A 17,518-nucleotide genomic window follows, 5' to 3' on the forward strand; every position below is an offset into this window, starting at 1 on the left:
ACAGGGGGGTTGGTTGCAAGTCTTCTTTTAATTTCAATATAGGAGATAAAAGTATTAGAATACGCCCAAAATGCAACATTTCGGACTAGAAAGTGTCAAAATTTTCCAGTGCAAGTACAGTACCCCCCCCCCCCCCCCCCCCCCTGACAAGACATGTTCGGATCTGAACAAAGCGCACATAGTTTACGCCCTCTCTAGCGTCAAATCCTGGATCCGCCACTACAGTCATTCAAGTTTAAGACAGTGTCAACTGTCAAGTTTAAACAACTTATTTTTAGGCCTTAATTTTGTATTAAAGGGAAGTAACTACTAGAAGTCACATTCAACATGGCGGCGGAGCTGTCAATTTTCACCGTGGATGCGTTTACCGCCCAACCTTTTACCGGAAACCCGGCTGCTGTCGTTTTGGTACCTGGCTCAACGGTAAGTTGTATCTTTATTATTTTGCAGGTTCCCGTTTTCAGCATTGAGCATTTTACATTTGTATGAAATCTGTAAAAATACACTGCATAATTGTTCATAGTTTATAGGTTAATATAAGTAATGATTTGCTTCAGTATAATGGCAAATGGGTCCTCACATAAGGTTTAATCGTAGTGAGTCAGTTTTAACCATAAAACAACTGTTGATGTACTTATTTTTGCGATTTTGTGAATACACCTTAAATAATTTCAATACTTTAACAGTATTTTGCTACTAGACGGTCTACGTGTTATACCTGTGTGGCACACGGTGACATAAGAATTAAGAACACAGGGGTTGAGATTATAGCCAGAGATATGATGATTTCAAATGAGATAAAGGTGTCCATGGTACTGTTAATATTCTGTAACGTCAGAGCGTCTACTCATTCAATATTTCATACCAGCACCAGGGGTGGACCTATGATTTTAAGTAAGAGAGGGCATGCTGACTGTTGAATGGTGCACCCCTTCCCTCATAACCGAAAACAGAGTATATTGGGGTTACCACCGCTCTTGAATGCTGTTTTTTTATTATTTTGTGTGACTCATTTCAGTCTGGTGCATTCAGGTCTATTTAATCCATTTTAACCTTAACGAAACTTTTGTTGTTGTTTTTTTTTGTAATGGGGGAGGGGCAGGGGTGGACATTTTTATTAAATATGATACAAATACTTCAAATTTGACAGAAAAATATGCGAACATGTCACAAACAAGTGTCACGTTTTTGTCTTGGGCAATTAATACGGCGGGATCGCAATGTCCCTAATAGGATTCTGTACTGTTATAATAGTGAGTACCATTCTTCACGGGAGTATAGGTATTCTTTTGTTGTTTATTTCTTCGCATGTCGTTGCTACTGTCAAAATTGATCGATACCTTTTGGCCGTATAAAAGGATGCTATTTAACATAATGTTGTCTGGTTCAAATGGCGTTAAAATAGCTACCCAAATCTGGTACACCCCATACACCTTCCACTGAATTGTAGGATCTCCCCGATGTGCTACAGCAGACGATAGCGTCCGAAATGAACCTGTCCGAAACCGTGTACATCCGGACACTTCCGGATGGCGGGGATTTCAAGACAGGTAAGATTTTTCCTGCCGTTGTATCGTATTTCCGAGATTTCCATTTAATTTTAGTCCCATCCAGCGCAGTAGTTGGTGCGGCACTCGTTGTTTCCCCGGGTTCGGTCCCCGGCCTGGGCGCATATGAGTTTGTTTGGTGGTTACCCGGATAATGATGTCTGATAAGTGGATTTCTGCCGAGTAGTATTGTGCCACGACCCGCTAATATGATGTGGTATATGATGTTAAACTAGCGAAAACATTTGTTCACGACTCCGAAAAAGTCTCTTTATCAAGATTTTTTATCAGGTTATAAGTCATCTTTACTATGAATTAAGGTCACGTTGGGCCCGGCGGTACCAATTTGAGTAGGCCGAATTGAACCCGGCCGAAATTTGCTGTTCGGGCCGAGTTGACTTGACAGTCGCTATTTCTGCTTCCTACCTAATACCCTTAGTGTTGGTGGTGTCACCGTGTGTTTCAGGTTGCCGGTTCGGGATCCGCTGGTTCACGCCTACCAACGAGGTGCCCCTATGCGGCCACGCTACACTCGCCTCCGCAGCCGTCCTCTTCTTTTGTCAAGGTCAACTCACAGTCATTCGGAATTTTCAATCAACTTTTACATTGATGTATTTTTTTTTATCATTTTTACTCTTGTGTACCAGTCTATGCCCCATTCATTGTTCACTTAAATGAAATTAACTCTTTCAAATCACCTATAATGATTGAATCTAGATTATTAGCAGATGTAAATTTTCATTTTACACCATGATAACTGTATTATCCCAAAGTGGTATAAAATTATGATTTCAAATATGCTTAAATGGTTTAATTATTTAAAAAAGAGGATTTTATCTGAAGCACTAGTCGCTTCAGAAAGGCACGGTACAAGCACAGTTACTTGGTATTTAGACTGCATTTTTTGGCCAGTCGAGCGATTGGTCACCAAGGGTGATCTGTTGGACTGAGAATCATAAAAAAAATGTGTTTAAGTACTCTATGATACACATAATAAACAAGTAATCAACTTTTGGTCGTTTATTTTTATACATTAAATATTTTGAAATTTCATACATTCTTTATCATTGTATGAAATTGTAAAATATTTATTTAATATGTAAAAATAAACGACAAAAATCGGGACCAATCGCTCGACTGGCCAAAAATGCAGTCCAAATACCAAGTAACTGAGGGTACAAGTGTTATTTAACAAATCTATGGGAAACACGTCCGAGGGGAGATAACCCCTGAGCTCATGTTTAGGTTTTTTAACCGTCATCTACATGCTTTGAACCACAGAAGTTAACTATTTTGTTCATGTTTCCTAGCTCATAGGCTTATACTGCCGGCACCTTTGCTTTGAACACAAATAAGTCGCACCGATTTATAAGTAACATACCCCGTTTCTGTAAGAGCTATTTTTTTATTCCATACAATAGGGAACACGAATCCCACACTGACGTTCGAGAGCGCGAGCGGTCCGCTGTCTGCGCGGAGGACCGGAAGTGGCATCACGCTCGATTTCCCGCTCAATCCCGTGCAACCTTTCACGCGGGCCGCAAACATCATCAAGGTTAGAAATTGTCCTTTATTGTTACAATAGTTTTAACGTTTCCGATGTATTCCGTATAACCCACGAGTCTATCATGCAGACTAAATTAAAATTCAAAAGGGTGCCAGTAGTTAATGCGGAAGGACATTTAAGGCGCACTGTATAGGTTGATGCCAATGTTGTTTACTTTAATTTTAATGCATGGTCATGTTTAACTTTAATGATCAAAAAAAAAAAAGGATATGATTATTGTCTAGATAAGAAAATAGCGATATTTTGGCGCTTTTTAACTTGGAATTTTGTGGCCACGTAGCTAATAATCATAATTAAAACTATTTATATTTTTTTTCTGTACCTAAATCATAAACCTTTTTTGTTTTTTTATCATTTAAGTCAAATAATTTAAACATGAAAATCGGCATCAATCTAGAATGTGCGCCTTAAAAAGGTAAAGTATCGTTTTAGGTACCATAACGACGACCTTATATGTACTATTATTGACACTTGTTTTATTTAAACCATGCCTTTTTGTTCGTCCATTTTTATTTCACGTCTTCACTGCACATAACCAATAACATTGTAAATGGTTTTGAAATAATTTGGCACCCATGTCCAGTACATATAATAAAGCCACCGCAAACGTCGCTTCACGGTCAAAGTCATAACAACAAATACTTTTTAAATATCAATGTTTCTGCCGGATCTTTAGTCGGATTAAGGAGGAAATCGATCTTGTTCATGCTAGTGATCGTTTCTTTAAATTGGTTATTCAAAACACTAAGTTTCATGCAACATGTATATGCAAATTGAAACGTCCTTGGTATCCAGACTTTTCATTATACATGTACATATATGGTTACAACTCGTTCCAAAGCTATTAAGTGGAGCAAACGTCCTTGGTATCCAGACTTTTCATTATACATGTACATATATGGTTACAACTCGTTCCAAAGCTATTAAGTGGAGCAAGCGTAATAACAAAGAGTGTGTGGTGTCCTCGGTATTTGGTGTTTTCGCAGGAAATATGCGAGCCCTCACACGTCCAGGATGTTCAGTATTCTCCCGCCACCAAGAAACTTGTGCTGCGCCTACAAGACAATCTGTCAAGGTAATCATCATTAGGAAGCATCTGCATCAACAGCTTCGTCGTTGTTTACGTCATCATAATCATCCTACACCTCATTATTTTCTACCTCCTCACCCTCTTCTTCTTTATTCCTTCCTTCCTCCTCAACCTCCTCATCTTCCACCCCACTCTCTCTTCTGCAATTGAACTTTTTCTGTTTCACAACTTCCTCTCTCCACCTCCATCCTTTTTATCCCCCCCACACCTCTCCCTTACCATCAGTTTCATCAACTTTTTCCGCCACTGATTATTCCTCGGCCTCCTTCTCCGCGCAACCCCCCCCCCTCCCATGTTTCCTCCTTCCCTTTTTCGTACCCCCTTTTATCCTCTTCCGCATATTTCCATCCCCTTCTCGAGTTTCCATAGTTATAACCTTTCCCTTCTTCCCTATCCATGTCGCCATATTCCTCGCCATCATTCTCTCCCCCGCCTCCTCTTCATCCATATTCTCCCCTCCTACTTCCCCTGCTCATAAATCTCATTTTCACTTTCCTTTACCATTCCTTCCCCTTATCCCCGCCCTCCCCCTCTTCCCACCCTCTTTCTCATTTTCCCCATCTCTCTTTCTGTCCGCCTTTTAGCTTCCCTATTTTTCTCCTTCCCATCTTTCTTCCTACCCGCTACTTTCATTGCTATTTTCCTCTTCGCCTGTCACATCTCAATCTTTTCTCCGCATTTGTCCCCCTTTCATACTTCTTCTTCTTCTTTCTCCCTTTTCTGCTTTTCCGTTCTGCTCTTCCGTTTCCTTTTCTTCATTCTCGTGTTTCTTCTGCTATATGAATATAATTAAGGAGTCTTCTTGATTCTCTGAATTAAACCGTGGCACATCTTAAGCTGAAGTATTTGACAAATAAATCTTGACGAGTGTTTCTCCACCTCGTTTGTTCAAAGTGATTGTCTTTATGAGATACTGAACGTAAACAATGCAGATGAGCGATCAAAGATGATAATGGATCGTTTGTTTGTATTAACATGCTAACGGGGGATTTACTAAAAACACGGACTCGGGAAGACGTGTGCCGTGAATACTCACCTTATTTATTATATATACACTACTTTTATCGGCAGGGATTATCTGGAATCATTGTCCCCGGACACCCGATCACTCCAAGCCAGTGACGTCAGCGGTGACGTCAAAGGAGTGATAGTGACATTGAAGGGTACACCGGAAGCAGCTGACTACGACTTCCTTTCGCGGTATTTCGCGCCTTGGAACGGGATTCCGGAAGATCCTGTCACAGGTAACGGTTTACCTCTAAGTCTTTATGCCCTCAAACAGCGCTCTTTTACAACTCATTTGTGATTTGTGTCTAACTCTCATTTTTTAAATTCTCAAATACCGCATTTATACTGAGGCTAGTTTTGACACTGTTTTATCGTCTTCTGTTTACACTTGGTAGCACCTTTGTCTTAGCTTATTGAACATCTGTCACGTGTCGTGATGCTGTTTCCAGGGTCCGCCCACACGGTTCTGGCTGACTACTGGCGGGGGCAACTGGGCAAGTCCTCATTCAAAGGTAACAACTGGTATTCATAAAAATGTTTAAAAATATTTGGAACACAAGTTACAAACATTCGTTTTCTTTCAAGTTATCCACCAATATACTGTGTTGTTAAATATAAAGGAATGAGTAGACATATATAACATCCTTCTAGGTGTGCACAGATATATTTCACCATGTGTTCTTCGTATGACTGACGAAACGAACATATATACAACATCCAGTTAAACGAGCACACATTTGACGTCATTATACCTATGACATAGTCTATGTCGTCACGACTGCCATGAATAACTTGTGACTTCGTCAGTAAGCAGAATAGCTCATACAGTTTCCATCAAATACACCATTTGAAAACTTACTCCGTTTTGTTTTTACATCGCCTCGTACTTACGAAAACAGGTGCGGATCTTGGACTTGACGGTAGTGGGGGCTGGATCCGCGAGTGGAAGTTATCTATCATCAAAATCAATTAATTTCAACATCCATTCTAATTAACCCAGTGGCGTTTATTGCAGCTCGACAGTGCTCCCCGAGGGGTGGGGATCTTGGCGTGGCCATTGTAGGGGACAGGGTTGAACTAACCGGAAGTGCCTGTGTCGTCATGCGCGGGCATCTTCTCAACGTTACCTAAGATACCAAAACAGGCGGAGTCTGCACAATCGTTTATTTTTTATGTGTGTATGTATGTCAATTATCCACCGTTCCTGTTGATGCGCCATTCATAAAATTAATTATATTTTTCCTAAATAAACCAGTAAACTATTCAGTGTTTTGTGTTCGATAACCAGCTAGATCGCAAATGCCTGGAGTTGAATTCGATAATGCAATCTCCGTGACAAATTGGTAGTTTTGCGTCGGAATATGAGCGAAATCTAATGGATACATCATTCTTTACATCTTGGTTATTGAGTTGTTATGGAATATACATTTTATTCTTTAGTGTGAATATAAAGGCACTTGATATACAATAAGCGATAAATCGCATCAAAATGTTGTAGAAAATGACATGTCGTCAGTGCCGATTCCTTGCTATCTACATAATCGTTCATCAGAAATTAAAACACCGAAAGTGCTTAAAGACTGGGGGAATAGTAAAGTGGTTGTCGAAAGTGATATTAATGACGACAAGAGGTGCTGGCGAGATACGTGTATTATGCACTAGTAATCTGTGCTATGAAGACGGACGAGTGCATAACGATGGACAGCATGGATGCAAGTTTGTACGATTGGATGATGTATCCATTATTTGTAGGGCAATACATGTTGCAACAACTTCTTCCATACTACATAACTGCTTTCATATCGTGCATCATTCACAGTTTACTAGTTGCAACATCCATTCACAGATTGTTAGTGAATATCACTAATTGCCGTTGTTTGCAGAAATCACAGACCGATCGTCTTAACAACACATTTTGTAACGATATAATACACTAGATCACACAATTTTTCAATTAAAACCACACGTCTTGCACATAACCAACATCAACAGTTCTAACACATATTCAGTATTGACGTCATTTCCCTCCCAGTCTCTCAGTACTTTTAGTGCTTTGATTAAATTAGCTGTCCACTTTATTTAAAGAGCAAAAAGGGCTAAATTGAGAAGTTGTAAGCATTTTCACTGAACAATCATTGCATACACACTACGAACGTCACGCAAATGTCTGACGTCGTTTTTCTGATTTCATGGTTCGAGTTAATAGGTTAAAAAAATATATGTCAAGTATTCAATCTCCAAACCTTACCTCGGGATAAATAAAACGATATAACATGTAAATACAGATCTATTCCTGATATAATATGAAATGTTTAGTTCATGTTTTCCATTATATGCCTCAGTACTAAACAGAGATATTTTTAGAAAATTGGGTTTTGTAAATCTTGACGTAAACACTATTCCTATGATATGTTGACTTGTGATAAAAACAACAACATATTGCTTCTTCCTAAAACCAATGCAATCAAGAAAAGAACGATAATGCTGACAATATTTAAATTACGTTTTATGAATATATTAATTCATCTAGATACGCCCAGTGATGTTTACAAGCGGCATATAGCATCGTGAAATTGGCAGTCGGTCGGCGTGAAGTTTGCGACATAGTGGCGTGAAGTTAACGGCCTCGCGGTCTTATAATTTATTTCATACACTGTAGCAGTAACATTAACAATTGAATTGAATAAAGTGCAAAATAATGATTTTGACGGCTTCTTGCCGGACGTGTGATCATGAATAAACCTACATCTACAATGTATTGAGCTCTGTTTTCAACGGGGAGGTCGGGGGTTGGGGATGGGGTTGGTAGGCCTGTTCTATACCCCCACATGTTCAAAAATATATTGAGAAAAGACATTCTGACCAAGTCATTCAGATTTGGGTAGAACTGAGGTATGGTGTTAATAATGGTTTCTATGATTCGACCAATATGTATAGTAGTTTCACACGCCAGATTTCTTATATTGCGCATAGTATTTATACAGGAATATGGTTATCAGTATGCTTCTTAATGAAAATAATAAGAATACTTTTGCTTTAAATCTAACAGTGTTTTAAGCACAGCCTGTTCATTCTTAAACACAGTGGTCACAAATGGCCCAGTGAGAGCAATATATGATAAACACATAGACAGCTGTTTTTCTACCTTGTGCATAGGAGTGTTTTCATAAATAAATTATTTCCCACTTTAATTACAGTCTCGACCGGTTTGTACCTTGTGTAGGGAAGGTCAATGCTGGATAGTAAAAAAATTGGACTGTACTCGCTTCCCTCCCTTATATATTGGTAATGCGTGGAGCTGAGTAACGGTTATTACTTATTAGAATGTACGTCTTAAGTTGAAATTCAATTACTTGCCGATTGTTTTTTTTAAAGCTGTATGTGTTATTATTAATAACACATACCAATTTTAAAATACAGTCGGCAAGTAATTGTCATTATAAGTTTTAATATTGATGTCAGAATAATACAATAACAAGAGGCCCAAAAGGGCCTATGCTCTACTGGCATGGCTGTTGTGGTCATTTTTAATCCAGAGCATGTATATATGTATGGGTAAAAAGCAATAGACATATTGTTCACATTTTGTGTTTGGGTTACCTGAAAACGTTGCACGTTCAACATCTGAGCCCAGAAAGTATTTTAAGCAGATTAGTTGCATGAACTATTTTAGTATGTGCAAAGTAAAATTCATCTGACAAAAAAATGCTTTCAAAACTGTACACACGGTAAAAATTTCTGTACTTTTAAATTTTTTAAAAAAGGTTGGTCAAAAGGTCAAAGTCAAGGGCATCCGAGGACAACATTGATCAATTTGAACAAACATTCACAAGCAATTATGCTGAGATGGATGCACAAACACACAAAAGGATTTTTTCAAACCTTTCCCAATTTAAGTTTTGTTGAGATGAAGGCGCAAACTACAGACACTTGGAGCTCAAATAAAATGGCCTTTGGGCTTTCAACAAGAACAAGGCAGAGTAATTCACAAAATCAACTGCAGTACCAAAAAGCAAATTGTGTCCCTTAATCATAGGCTTGAATTAACATGTACATGTAAACTTGGCTAAAAAAGGAATTCGCTCATGCAGACCTGCATGGTTAAAAATAAGTTAACTAAAAAAGCATTGCTTTAAAACTTTCAAGGCCCATAATCTAGGCATGCATGGGCGGATATGGCTGGTTTTCGAAAGGAACCAAGCTCTAATTGATATCTAAATACTGTACAAGTTTCATCGAGATACAATCAAAATTGAAGACTGTATCGCGTTAACAACAAATTGTTTACAGACGCACGGACTAACATACTACGTACACATTACCATCGCACAAGCTCTTCTGGCCTTTGGCTGAAAGGACACAAGTTAGGTAACTCAATTTAATTATTTATTATCGTCGAGAGACCACAAAATCTTCCACCCACCCGCCCACATTTTGTGTTGTTTTTTTAGCTGGCGGCCTAAAAAACAGAACAATGTTTCATCATCCGTAGCCATCTCTCTTAACCATCGAGGGTCCTTGTCTTTGAATTTAGAGAGCAATGCATACACTTTATCAACAGGTGCCAGCCTGTGATTGGGGGGGGGGGGGGGGAACAATTGCGGTATTGAACTCGCTCAAATATTGCGCAAGTTTCATTCAAATTGGACCCACATCGGCGTGACACGTAAACCTAGCGTAAATGACGACGGAAATGCAGGGTTTTTTTTAACGCCAACCTAGATTCTGGCCAAATGTTGTGAAAAGTGGCTTCAAATGGGGTCTTTTGTACGAGTCTTTTTGGACAATAATCGAATATGTATCTATTTCATAGATCAACATGCTGATCAAGTTTCATGACAGGATAGAAATTCCACACATGACCTACTTTTTGCCTCGTATGATACTAAATCGACATTGGCGTACATCTCATAGACACGAGTTAGTTCAGAACACGTGACCTGTTCAATGTGATCAAATGTTAATATTTGACAGCCTTGCAATGGCCTACATTTATTTTATAATAGGCACCCAGATACATTGTTAATTCAATACAGTGTCTTAATAGTCTTAAAGACACATATTTAATCCAAGTTTCATTTGGCTAAGATGGATGAGAACAGACTCGGCGATGTTTTTTGTTAATAAGGATCACCCGAGCACTATATAATGGGTTCACAAAAAAACAGGACATGACTGAAGAAAAAACAGGACACGACTGAAGAAAAAAGTATAAGATTTAATTCAACACGGAAAATTTATGAATAGGACATGCATGATTTTACAACAGGGGTTCACAGTTCACATTAACATGTATGGAAAGATGCGGAGTCTGCTGTATTCAGTTGCCAGATCGCTCAAGGTACTAGTTTCCTGGAGCCCCTCAGGGTCCTAGATCCACAGAGTCTCTCGCGGTTCTAGTTCCAGGTCCAAGACACACAGAAGATCTCTGGGTCCGATATCCACAGAGCCTCTCTTGGTCCTAGATCCACAGAGCAACTATGGGTCCTAGATCCACTGAGGGTCCTAGATACACAGAGCTACTTAGGGTCCTAGATCCACACAGCCACTCGCGGTTCTAGATCCATAAAGTCACTAAGGGTCCTAGATACACAGAGCCACTCCGGGTCCTAGATCCACAGAGGGCCATGTAGAGCAAAAATACATGACAGACAAACCGCGAAAATTAAGTATTTTACATAGAAACGTTTTGCATTATACAATTACAAGGCTGAATAAAGTGGGTGCATTATTGCAGATTTTATAAAAATATATATACTTAGTAAGTAAATAAATGCTTGATAAAATTAGTGTTAAAGCATACAAGACAATCCTTACATAATAGAGCGCAGAATCTAATACTAGTCAAGCATTTGTGGCCATTCTCTACTTTACCTTTGACAGATAATGTCATCAGCAGTATAAATGTTAAAATTCTCAAATTCTCATTAAAAATAACACAATATGAAAAGAAATCTCATCTACTAACTTATCATGATTTCATTTCTAAGAAGCCCTAAGTGACAGCAAAGCATATCCTTTTTTCTGGAGTTTTAAAAATTATTCCTTTTTAAGCATACAGGGATGATAATAGACAGAAATTCCCGATCCAGAAAATCGGGTTCTAGTATGAGAGATTCAATCTCAGAGCAGGGTTAAGGGGCTTAGAACCTTGTTGAAGTTATTGAAATAGCCATTTTTATCAATTTCAAGGTAGTTCTTACTACTTAAATGCCAAGTGCCGAGCAAATAAACTTTTCAACAATGAAGCGATCTGAAATAGAAAGCTCACAACCTTGATTTCTGGATTGATGATGAAATGCTTCATCCGTTGTTAATTTTCATGTTTCTGGCAAATAAAAGGCCTACAAACAATTTAAAAAAATAAATAAACAGTTTTATTAATTATTGAATTTCCAACACTCTACTTGATATACAAAGTTAGTATTTCCCTGTGCTATTTTTTTCAAGAAAGTACATTAAATATACTTTAGATTTCACATTGTGTCAACATCAAGGCAATCTACTAGCTTTCAAAGCTTCCATGTTTTTACTGTTGAAGTATATAGTTAAGCCTCTTAATTTGCAAGCAAACCAAATTTTACATTACTCCTTTTAATTGTAATTTTACAAATTTATCTCAGCTCGAAATGATGGTTTTAGATAAATTATTAAACATCTTAAATTAAGACAAAATTGTATTACTAAAAAGATGCACTCCATTGTCTTAATGTACTATAGTCATTTTCTTGCTTGCGTCAAGGTTGGAATTGTTTTAAAAAATAGATTATTCACCATTTGCTAAAACAGATAAAGGTCAATATTGCGGATAATATAGACATATATATTAATAGTTACATCATGTGTGGAATGTTTCTTGATTAAACTATTCATATATGAGGCATGGACGCATGGCCATTCTGTTGCAAACCTCATAAATATAATCTTTTTGTAGAGGGTTCAAGTAAATTTGCAAATTTTGTATCATAGCCATAAACATTCTCCATTTATGAGAAGCTGAGGAATTTCTTTATTATATACTAAGGTTCACACAAAGCCATTATACATGCACTCAATAAATTCAAAGAAACTTGGAAAACACAAACATTTAACATTAAATCCAACATTAAATATAAATATCCATGTGTAACAAACAAATATATCAGTTTAGCCCTGGGGATCATTGTTTTATAATAAAAACCAACATATAAATATCTATTTAATAAAGGAAGTTCATTTACAATTAATAAACATGAAATAATAAACAAAGTACAAGAAAAAAATCACAAAAGAAATTACAACTATCATCCTGACTGACTGTAACACAATAATTAACACTTAAACGTATGGCTAAACCTGCTTGTAGGTATGTAACCAGTCATATTCAGGTCTAAGCCACTTTCTCCACGTTGCACAGTCAGTGATGTAGCTGTTAACAAGTGGCAACCTATACATGTATACTCCTTGGCAGATACTGTGTTTAGCCAGATTCTTCACCGAAATCGCAACTAAGACTCCATATTAGGATAACTTGATTCATGATTTCAGAGCTTTGGAGCTGTAGATGAAGGCATAATTACGCAGCCCTAGTATAAAATGCAGCAACAGACAGTATCTGCAAAAGGCCTGTACATGTATATAGCTTACAGGTCTGTACACATATATAGCTTACAAGCCCTGTTCACTTATATAGCTTACATGTAAGTACATGTATATAGCTTACAGGTCTGTGTAGCTTACAAGGCCTGTTCACATATGTAGCTTACAGGTAAGTACATGTATATATATATATATATATATATATATAGCTTACAGGTCTGTGTAACTTACAAGGCCTGTTCATGTATGTAGCTTACAGGTTAGCAAATGAAAATAGCTTACAAGTCTATGTAGCTTACAGGTCTGTAAACGTATATAGCTTACAAGGCCTGTTCACATATATAGCTTACAGGACTGTACATGCATATAGCTTACAGGCCGCTCCACGAGGCCTATACACGTAAATAGCTAACAGAAACAGTGTATTGCACATAGCTTTATATCAAAACTCTAATAGAAAATAATGTCATTTATATAAGAGTAACACATAAACATGAAGTCAGAACATGTCAGAATGTTATCTTTCCCCAAAAATCATTTAATTCTGAAGACAATCTTAATCATGCACATGTTTTAAAAAAAGGTTTCAAGAATTTTTCAGATAAAGTTTAAATTTCTTTATCTTATTTACATGTGTTTTAATAACATTTGACATAACATTTATTAACTTGTGTGCAAGTAAGTTTTTCTCATTTAAAATACACTTGACATAGTGCCAATAGCCCTTACATATAAGGTGTGGCATGCTTTTTGTTCCCGTTACCTGCAAAGTAAGGGATTTGTATCGGTCTTCAATCTTATGTAGTTTATGCGAAATTATAACTATCATTCATGTGTAGTTCAGGAAAACAATGTTCTGACGATAACAATTAATCAAAGAAAAATGTGTACATGTATCATTTTGTGAAACGTTCTAGGCTTCAAGTGAAATTAAAATATGTAGAAGCTTAGAAGTATGATGTTGAAATCATTGGTAAAATACTACAGATAATATCAGTGATCAAAATTAGCACAAGAGCCCAAGCCCTGCACTGATAAAATGCTTTACGGGCTAGCTCAAATTCTGGATTTTATATAGCAGGGCTTGCTAAAAAATTAATGTCAAACAAAAGTATAAGAAATCGGGCTTGTTCATCAAAAAAGACTAATTTCGATGACAGTATATTCAAAAACATAACAAAAAGATAGAAGCTACAATTAAATGTTACATACAACAGTTAAAGAGACAAGGACACAATGGAGCACAGAAGCTGTAAATAAAATAAATTTATGCATTTTAAACAGTCTCTTTAGGCATTGAAGTTGCTTCGCAACCAAACTAAACGCCATATTCAACACAAACTGTCAATCCTGGCACTTTTCAAGAAGTATGTAAAGTGAGATTTAGCAATGTTTTTGTTCATAAGCAATACATATCTATTCAATCCTTGCACTTCTGAATTTTTTTTAAATCATTCAATAAAATGAAAGAAATTCAGAACTATGCAGCAATGTTACAATGGTAGTACATGTTCGTATTTTTTTGGTTTACATTGTTTAAGAAAAACACTTATCACAGAAAAAATATAAAAGAATACGGTGAGCTCCACAATTAGTAATCTGCTGTGGTCATTATTTGTTCATTCAATAATCCAACCATTCAATAAAATTTACCTTAGGCCTAAAAAAAAAAATACATTTGGTTCGGGTTACCCGACCCTACCTACGGAATAGGCGCCGACCCTACTGTTTTTATAGTCAGTTTGAAAAAAAAAATGAAAAACTAAAAAAAAAAAAAAACTAAAAAAAAATAAATAAAAAAATTTCGTTTTTTTTTTTAATTGCTTTTTAATATTAAGTTTAAACCTTAAATGCTTGTACAGAAGATAGCTTTAACACCATTCTCCAATGATGAAAATTATATTCTTATATAAAACCTAATAAAAAAAATAAATAAAAAGCCTACCTACCCTACCTATTTTTGAAAAGGATGTAACCCTAACCAAACAAATTTTTTTTTTAGGCCTTATACACAAATGCAACTATGTACCGGTTTTCCCTTTAGATACTGAATTACAGGTCTATGACACGTTACTGATTCCACATTTGAAAACTGAAATACCAATTCAATTAAATGTTCAATCTTGAATCACTTTCAAACAATTAAGTGCTTAATCAAAATTCCTCAGCCATATGATATGCGTCAAGAGATCAGAACCAATCTGGCTTAAAAAATAGGAGTTACAAAAAAATGTTCGAAGATTCATCATATTCAATTTTCCTAGTTTAATTTAGTTCTATAGTGCATAGACATGAAATTCTTTCATTAGCAGTATTGAACACCTGATGGTTGATTCATCAAGAACACTAGGTGCAACATAGGAACTAATATTCTTAGTGCAATATTACAACTGTAAATTGCTCCAAATATTCTTGAAGAAGGCCATAAGGTTGAAATTCATTCATGATTTGTTATCAGCCACGGAAGATTTAAGTCTAGTATCGAAAAAAATAAAAATTAAAGAGAACCATGGTTCCCTCAGATTCGACCTCCAGAAATGTATGTTTTTTATTACAGCAAACCTGGATTGTCATTGGGCCAATTGTTCAGAACTTTGTTAAAGTTTAAAACATTGTGAACATCATCATTGTTAACTTTCAAATCTTATTGTTACCGTAACATTCTTCTCTGGAACTTATATCGACAAATTTGGGATCTGCAGTATTTCTGAAAATTATCGCTATACCTCTTTCCACTTAATGTGTTTTATCTAATTATATGAGTGTGTTATAAAATAGTTCAGGTTTTAAAGTTAACAATTATCTTGTTCACAATGTTGTTAGTTCTGAGCAATCGGCACAATGTCTCCGGCCTGCTTTAATCAATGACAATGTGTTAAGTCAATGATCTTGCATAATGGCCATGGATGAACTCCCGTTTCAATAAAGAGAACTGTATGTATTTACAATCATAACGATCATCATTTTGAAAGTTACATGGGTTAAACATATGAAGAAAAGTAACAATATCTGAGTCTACTTCAGGCATTATTTTACACATAATGCTGCAGTAAAATCAACAGAAAAATGGCTGTCTTTGGGCTTAGAGAACTATTAATGTCATCCACAGGGAAAACCATCCAGCCAGCATTCACACTTGCTTCTTTAGAAAACTGTTTAAGTGATGGGATTCCACAGGGAAACAATTTCTCAACATTACTGAATTTGAAGCATAGCAGTTGTATTGTGCAATGTCTTCACACAGTGAAACTTTTTTTGGAAATGGTTTTACTGGCTTTGCCTTTTCAACTGGGGGAAATGAGCATGGGAACTCCTTAATTTGGGAAGATAAGAGCTTAGTCAACAAATCATTTCTTTTTCTGCATTTGCTGAATGAATAATCACTTGTTCCCCATCACCCTGCCCCCGGATGTGCATCTGTCAGATTTTATTGATTTTATTTTGGAGAAATGATACATCTTTTTTGTGTGGGTTAATGGACATTTCTTTTGCGATATTCAACAGTAAAAAAAATCAATAAAAAAAATCACTGTAACAAATGCTGCAGGAAGTTATTCAAATTCTATTTATCATTAAGATTATTTTCTATTATTTCGTTCCCTCAAAATCAGACAGAAATGCTGGCCTTGAAGTAGAAGAGGAAGAAAATTCTCCATCACAATAGTTAAAACCATGAGCATAAACTGGGAAATCACAACATCAATCTAAGTCTCATAAAATGGAAAAATAAACTACAACAAAGTTCTGCTGGAAAAACAATATAACCTTGTACATGTTTTCTAACTCTAGAATATATTGAAGTAGTTGGTAACAATCTTTAAACTTGTCAAAAATCAATTAACACTTAACAACAGTGAGAAAGAATTTCTGCTATAAGTTGAAAGCAGTATTGAAGTCACCGTAAGAAGCTGTGATTTCTGTCGAATGTTGATGGCCATTGTCACACCCCTCAGTACACATTTGTCCATCATCCATCCTCACCTATTTTTCTTCTCCTTGGCTATGCCCCTGCTTTCATAACAGAATACAATAAACCAACCCAACAATAACAAAGTAGAAAAATATCAACATTGACTAGAGAGCCAACCCCAAGATCATTTTTTAAAGTACACAATTTTCAAAACAACGAACCATGCCACGCAATGCAGACGTTACTGACCATCAGGTATTGCATTGCAAAGCGTAGAATTCGTGAAAATACACCGTATAAACCAATAAAAACTCCACAAATTCACTCTCTAAGACAGTAGTAAACAGGCTTGTAGCTCTAAGGTCCGCAGAATTAATGAACACTTATCCCCACTGACCGACAGGGTACCCTACTGGCTCACACCTGAGAGGTTTAAGCCTCGGGCTTACATGTTGCCAACAAAATCATCCATTGCAGTTTGGCAAAAATGAACCGCTTCCATGGCAAGGCAAACTAAAACCCTGTCCAGAAGTCAAACTGTCATTTTCTGCTCTGCATATTGAGTAATAATCCTTAAACCCTTAAAACCATTCACACTTCCTCTTGTCATAGCTTGATAGTTTCATAAACAGTTAATGCGTTGTTCACTAGAGCTAGGGGGAGACGGGGGAATCTCCTAGCTTTTCGAGTTGTTCATTGGATTCTCCTTGCGCGGTGGCATCCGTTCGTTAGCCTTGTCCAGGGATTTCGCCTCATCAAACCCACTGATCTTGTGCGAAGGGTCAAAACCACCCAGTGCTGAAAAACACCACAACAGG

At 36.8% G+C, this 17,518-nt stretch overlaps 2 protein-coding genes across 7 annotated transcripts in view; one reads left to right on the forward strand and one right to left on the reverse strand.

The window, feature by feature from the left end:
- The first annotated feature begins 298 nt into the window (after positions 1-298).
- Positions 299-6,476, forward strand: LOC128219011 (phenazine biosynthesis-like domain-containing protein 1). 2 transcript variants are annotated; one of them, XM_052926825.1, is made up of 8 exons: positions 299-423; positions 1,451-1,550; positions 2,014-2,112; positions 2,969-3,102; positions 4,035-4,189; positions 5,276-5,448; positions 5,662-5,724; positions 6,228-6,476. In XM_052926825.1, the coding sequence occupies exons 1-8, from the start codon at positions 328-330 to the stop codon at positions 6,341-6,343; spliced, it is 936 nt and encodes a 311-aa protein (XP_052782785.1). In that variant the 5' UTR covers positions 299-327; the 3' UTR covers positions 6,344-6,476. The 2 variants fall into 2 exon arrangements, with proteins under 2 accessions (XP_052782785.1, XP_052782792.1); XM_052926832.1 differs by having other exon boundaries at positions 4,101-4,189.
- A 3,934-nt stretch (positions 6,477-10,410) lies between these two features.
- Positions 10,411-17,518, reverse strand: part of LOC128208804 (protein phosphatase 3 catalytic subunit alpha-like) — a 49,384-nt gene continuing 42,276 nt past the window's right edge. For 3 of the 5 annotated variants that reach the window (XM_052912439.1, XM_052912424.1, XM_052912432.1), the window contains one exon: positions 10,411-17,498. In XM_052912439.1, coding sequence (XP_052768399.1) covers positions 17,377-17,498 — 122 coding nt within the window. In that variant the 3' untranslated portion in view covers positions 10,411-17,376. The remainder of the gene's footprint in view (positions 17,499-17,518) is intronic. The other 2 variants (XR_008256898.1, XR_008256897.1) reach the window with 1 other exon arrangement.

Source organism: Mya arenaria, chromosome 2 (assembly GCF_026914265.1).
Source record: "Mya arenaria isolate MELC-2E11 chromosome 2, ASM2691426v1".
Lineage (NCBI taxonomy): Eukaryota > Metazoa > Mollusca > Bivalvia > Myida > Myidae > Mya > Mya arenaria.

Bases quoted from the DNA above. Each gene is read 5' to 3' on its own strand.
- LOC128219011 (XM_052926825.1), top strand. From the start codon at position 328: ATGGCGGCGGAGCTGTCAATTTTCACCGTGGATGCGTTTACCGCCCAA. The intron at 3,103-4,034 runs GTTAGAAATTGT...CTCGTTCCAAAG, and splicing joins GGGCCGCAAACATCATCAAG to CTATTAAGTGGAGCAAGCGT. The intron at 5,449-5,661 runs GTAACGGTTTAC...TGCTGTTTCCAG, and splicing joins TCCGGAAGATCCTGTCACAG to GGTCCGCCCACACGGTTCTG.